The sequence below is a fragment of the Vidua chalybeata genome, chromosome 6, assembly GCF_026979565.1.
Source record: "Vidua chalybeata isolate OUT-0048 chromosome 6, bVidCha1 merged haplotype, whole genome shotgun sequence".
Taxonomy (NCBI): domain Eukaryota; kingdom Metazoa; phylum Chordata; class Aves; order Passeriformes; family Viduidae; genus Vidua; species Vidua chalybeata.
Window position 1 is genome coordinate 5,287,326 of NC_071535.1, and position 6,000 is coordinate 5,293,325.

The 6,000-nt window shown below is 49.8% G+C and overlaps 1 protein-coding gene and 1 long non-coding RNA gene across 2 annotated transcripts in view; one reads left to right on the plus strand and one right to left on the minus strand.

Annotated features, from left to right (window-relative positions):
* Positions 1–4,495, minus strand: part of RTN1 (reticulon 1) — a 118,126-nt gene extending 113,631 nt beyond the window's left edge. Inside the window, exon 1 of the mRNA XM_053946242.1 lies at positions 3,661–4,495. Within this exon, the coding sequence (XP_053802217.1) occupies positions 3,661–3,850 (190 nt within the window). The 5' untranslated portion in view covers positions 3,851–4,495. The remainder of the gene's footprint in view (positions 1–3,660) is intronic.
* A 477-nt stretch (positions 4,496–4,972) lies between these two features.
* Positions 4,973–5,629, plus strand: LOC128790239 (uncharacterized). Its single transcript, XR_008431670.1, has 2 exons — positions 4,973–5,091; positions 5,454–5,629. It is a non-coding gene; the product is annotated as an uncharacterized LOC128790239 (long non-coding RNA).
* The last annotated feature ends 371 nt before the right edge of the window (positions 5,630–6,000 follow it).

Below are 6,000 nucleotides of genomic sequence, written 5' to 3' on the forward strand. Positions count from 1 at the left end.
GCAGCTGGAAATGGGCCAGGATTTCCAGGGATGTCCTGACTGCTGTGGCCTGTCTGAAGGCCTGGAGTGAGCATGAGCTGGCAGCTCTCTAATCTCAGCTGCATGGACATGGGGGCGTAACACCACTGATATATCACCCTGCAGATACCCACCCATGCACCAGGCTGCATGAAATCTCCCAGATCCCCACACAGGAATCACCATTTGTATGAGTTCCTGGCTTTTCCCTGCAATTTTTCACTGAAGAACACATCCAGCATGGAGGTACAGTCCATTCTACCATTTTGCCATTTCACTGGAGGAAACCATATGTATTTATCCTGGGGAACGCCTGTTAGCTTGTGTAATATTTTTGGAAATAATTCCTCTCAGGGGATTTTAATCACTGTTGGTGCATAAAAATAAAATAACAGAATCTGTGACCAGATGGTGTGTTGGGTGACATGGGGCTCTCTTCTCCAACACGTAATTCCTCACCAGCCCTTCAGGACTGCTTCCCTCACCAGTCCTTGCAAGAGCTGCCTGCAAGGTCCTCTCACCCTGAACCAAATTCATTTTTGGGAAGGAGGAAAACTTTGAGGCATTTGAGGAAGAGAGAAATTTTCAGCAAAATTCAGGGGCCAAAGAAAAAAAAAAAAAAGAAAGAGAAACAGCCTTATCCCTGATCAGAAGTTACTGGAGTTGATCTTCATTGGAGCCCTGCAAGAGGAGAGGCTGATGTGGGATCTGCAGCTCCCTGTTGCCCTGACTTTACTTAAGAAATCTCTGAGTTTTCCACTCCTTGTGGGAATTTTTTTCTGCAGTCTCAATCACTGCTGATTTTGGTTGATCCAAAGAATGGGGAGTGAAATCCATTGCTTTTCATCATTCAGAAACCACTCACCAGGTTTTGACACAAAGCCAGCTTGGCTCAAAGCTGGGCCCACGGCCAGCTTGAAAATATTCCTGAACCTTTCAACAATCCCTGGCTGATTTTCAAACTTAAAACAAAAGCCAAGATCAGGGAAAGTTTGCAAATTTTTAGGTTGTATAAGAAAATATCTGCACAACCTGTGATAAATTCCCCCCATTTGTTTTCAGTTATTTTTATGCTGAGAGAATCTCCCAGACTCCAGACCCTGCTCTTGCCTCCGAAAGCATAACCATGGATTTCACCAAAAAAAGAAGACCGGTCTGACAGGTGTGGAGGAAGATACAGGATGTGCTGGGAAGCTACCTGAAAATTATTCTGTCCAATTCACTCCCGTTTGGATGGATTGCTCCTTGTCTAAAGTGTCCCCAGATAGCCCATTGTGCCAGGAGTGTTTGAGTTTATGGCAGACTATGGTGGTGTTGTAATAAAGCTGGAGCTGTGTATCTCCTGCTGGGTCCATTCCTATGGCTTAGGAGCAGGCAGGAATCTCTCTCTGAGCAGAAGAAATAAAGAGTTCTCAGAAAAGCCTGACAGTTTCAGATATTCAACAATATGACAGTCTTCTTATTCAGAAACTTATGAATACTTAGTCACACAGAGAGAACAAGGAAATGATTTACTTCCCCCGGTGAAGGGGGTGGGAGTCGTGGCTCCCTAGGTAGTGTGGAACAGAAATACAGCTGCTGCAGCCACAAACAGAGGGAGACTGCAGGGCTGCACTGCCTGGGATGCTGCTCTGTCTGCCATGGTCGGCCAGACACGCACACAGCCACACAGCAGTTCTTTATGGAACAGGGAAAACAAAACGGGAAATGTTTAAAGCACGTTGCTACTCTTACGGTACTGCTGATTTGACAGTCTGAGAGTCCACAGCCAGCAAACACCAAAAAAATATCTGTATCACTCACTTTGCCTCCACCTTGCCACAGTCTGACACAAGCAAACAAACACGTCTAAAACCCCTTTGCAGAGGATTCAAAAAGCTAAAAACTTTTCTTTTCATCTCTTTTTCTTTCTTTCTTGTTTCTCCCCTTTTTTTATATTTTCTTCTTCTCTTTCTTTTCTTTCTGTCTCTCTATTCTGCATTCCCTAAGTGTAAATCTACAGCCATGTCAAGCCTGAAGAAACCTTCATTAATTGTAAGCAGTTTCACAGTGTTTCCATTTAATGGTGATTTACACAGTTTAAGAGACCACCCCTCTTTGTTCTGTACGCTAAGATTCAGCATGGCCATATTTTTATCCATCAGTGAACAAAAAAAAAAAAGCTCACAAGATTCCTTTCCCCTCTTCTTTGTGTCATTATATTTTTGAGGCAGCCCCACCTGGTGACCACAATCCTGCCCCTCTTCACACACATTCACAGAGCCTGACATTCCCAGCCCTCTGCCTCTGCCTCCAGTAGAAAGTCACGTTTCACACCCCAACACTCAGCTCAGCGAATGAGCAGCACATCAGCAGATGAGCTGCCTGCCCAGAGCTACAAAACAGCAAAACATTTCCCCCATCAGCCGAGGGCTGTTAGATCCTGTTCCACCCCTGAGCTCGGTCACACCCAGCAGACAGACGGGTGGCAGGGGGACATCCACGTCGGGAGCACCCACGGGCACCGACGCACGCTCGGACCCCGCGAAACCACGCGTGTGGGTATGAGCAGAACAGCACACTCAGCCACACAGCCTGTGCTGCTCCTGGCCAGCTACTCTTTGTGCTGATTGACTGGAGGGGATTAGAAGGGACTCAGCCCAAAAACGCAGTTCCTAATGCTCCTGCAGCTATTGCATAACAGAGATCGATTCCTGTCCCGAGCCCTGACCCTCAGTTTACTCAAGACAAGTTTAATGCTTTGAGATCTGTAATGGAAACATCTACTTCCCAGTGAGATGGGATGCATCAGCTCCCCCAGGGCTGGGGTTTCTGGCTGTTTGGGTTCTCTGACAGACAGCAGTGAGAAAGAAAGTAGGGAATTGTCCCCAAGAATGAAGGAGAATCATTTTCCCCAAAACATTGCTACCAGAAGCTATGGGGAGCTGAAGACTCCTGGCTTCAGATATACACCTGCTATTAATACAGCTACTAAAGAAAGCAACCCTAAACCAAGGGAAATTGAACACATCCCAAAAATAAACTGAAAATCAATGAACCTGCAGACCCTAAACTGAATGCACCTGAAGTCGAACACACCTCAGTGCTCAAAAGGTGGAAAGCACAGCAAGCAAGAGGTCCACAAATAAATGAACAAGTCCCAAAAGCATGCACAAAATGTACAGACACTTCGGAATAGGCACTCCATTAAAAGCTGCATGTTGAAATAATATAAGTGGCCATGCAGGAATTCCAGGTGCACGGGGAATAGCTGAAGTAAGTCCACTGAGATCTGTCACTCCAGATGTGAACGGGTGTATGACAAATGATGACAGATCCACATCAAGTCGGCTGAAATCAAATGCCTTTCAACATTTGCCTGAAATCTGCTTGTCTTGTGCCTAACAAACTGCAAAGAGCTTTAGGGAACTTGGCTGTCTCCTGCGTCCCCCCTCCCCCACATCAGCAAAAAATAACTACTTGCAAAGGCCGCAATTCCTCGTTATTTTCTGTTTCCCTACATGCGCTCACTAACTCGTTAGCAATGTTTCCAAGCAGCCAGGCTGGGAGGAAAACAGAGGAAGCGTCAGGAACGAGGCAACCGGGAGACGCTGCTGCCAGGGCCCCTTTGTTGAGCATCCCTGGGTGCCCCTCGCCTTTTACCTGGGGATGCAGTCGCCATGGTAACGGGCGGGTGTTCCCTGGCGGAGCCGAAGCCCAGCTGTTCCCGCTGCTGAGCCCCATCTCCATCCCGCAGCGGAGCCCCAGTCGCGTACTGGTCCGCCCCGTCCGCAGCCCAGTGCAGCCCAGCGCCCGCCAGCAGCAGGTCCTGGGGGTCCGGCGGGGCTGACATGCTGCCTGCAAGGCGGCCGCTGGTCGCCGGCTCTCGGGATGCAGCGGGGGCCACCGGAAGGGCTGCGGTGGCCGCCGGGCTGGCTGGTGCTGCGGCCGCGCTGGGGTCTGGCCGGCTGCGGGGACCGGGAGCCGCCGCCGCCGCCGCTGCCGTATCTCCACTAGCGCTTATTACGCAGGTGAAAATGGCTTGTTAGTTGGAGCCTTCCAGCCCTTGCGTCACCCTGTGGCTGGCATATCACAGGGCAGGAATCTGCCAGCCGGGCTGCTGCTCTCCCCCGTTTAACCGCTTCAGCAGGGTAGGCATCGGCTTGTGCGGGTACGGGAAGAAATGCCCCCCTCGCAGGCAGGCACACGCCTCCCTCTCCCCTCCCGCAGCCCCCCTCCTCCGCATCCCTGCGCTCCAGAGCATCCCGCAGGCGCCGCAGCCGGGCACGGCACCGCGCCCGCCGGGAGAGCCGCCGGCTCCTCCCGCAGCGCCGGGCTCGGCCGACAGGGCAGAGAGCTCTCAGCAAGCCCACCCTAAAATCGGCCCGTTCCTCCCCCTCTCCGCCAGCCCTAACCCAGCGAGAGAAGCCGCGCTCTGCGCCTGGGTTTGTTTACCCGGTTGGTTCCTCTCTGTTTGCAGCCGCGCTTATTGGCACTTGTCAAAATAAACTCACAGCAGGTGTCTGTGTGCCTTTTTTTTCCTTCTCCTTTTTTTTTTTTTTTTTTTTTTGTGCCATTATATTTGCTTGCTTACTGCCTCTCAAAATCACGTGTGTGTACCGGGACGATGAGAAATGTCAGAGATTTTTGCTGTCAGTGAGAGCAGCAGCATGAGATACAGCAAAGGTGAAAGCACAGGGAAGGGTCTGTGCTCTCACAGAATCTGTGCCACTTCTGAGGTGAGCTAGGAACAAGTTTCCTTGCTGTCCTTTTACAGATGAGGAAATGGATTCAGGTAAAGGGCATGGCATCATTCCTGCATTGCACAGAGTTCTGGCACAGACAGGTCAAGGAATTCTGCCTTGCAGAAGGGCCTCTCTGTTGTCATGCGACAGGTCAAGCTACAAAGTGGATCATAATTGCCCCAGCCAGAAGATTTCATTCCCACCTGGCTTTCTGCCTGTTGCAGCAGTGGATCTCCAGCTGTGATCTGTATGTCACAGCAGCCCTAGGCAGCCTACAGCAAGCTTATGCTTGGGCTTGAAAACTGAACATGTTTCCACTTTTTCCAGACAAGGGGGGAAGAAATCCAGGGTAAGACCAAAATGCAAGATGAAAAGCCTCAAAAGTAGCCTTGAGGATTTCCATTTCTGTTATCTTCCCGGGGAATTGCCACCCTTATCCTCACTCCATCCTGCTGCTGCCTGAGAATCCTAGAATGGTTTGGGATGAAAGGAACCTAAGAGACCAAAGACCATCCAGTTCCACCCCCTGCCATGGGCAGGGACACCTTCCACTAGAACAGGTTGCTCCAAGCCCAATCCAGCATGGCCTGGAACACTGCCAGGGATGGGGCAGCCACAGCTTCTATGGGCAGCAGGGCCAGGGTATCACCAGCCTCACAGCCAAGAATATGCCCAGGCTAATATGATTTTCTTTATTTCTTTTATTTCAAGACAGGACATGTCTGCTGAAGATCAGCAGCAACGACTTTAGTCATCATGGCTGTAATGCCAAATCCCATCCCATACCATCAGGGTTTACCTCATGAGCAAAGGAGATTAAGTTTCCGAATTCATGGTTCCCCCTTTGACATATAGAATGCCTGATTATGATTTCAGCAAGATTCTGATGATGTCAACACTGATATTAATGAAATTAATAATATCTTGAGTGTCCAGTTCTGGGTCCCTCAGGGAAGGACATTGAGATGCTTGAGCACATCCAGAGGAGGACAACAAGGCTGGTGAGGGGTTTGGAACACAAACCCTGTGAGGAATGGCTGAGGGAGCTGGGGTTGTTTAGCCTGGAGGAAAGGAGGCTCCTACAAGTTATTTTGTTTATTGCTCTCTACGAGTTCCTGAAGGGAGGCTGTAGACAGGTGGGGGTCAGTCTCTTCCACCAGGCAGCACTGACAGAACAAGAGGACACAGTCTCAAGCTATGTCAGGGAAGGTACAGGTTGGATATTAGGAAAAAAAAATTCACTGAAAGAATAATAAAG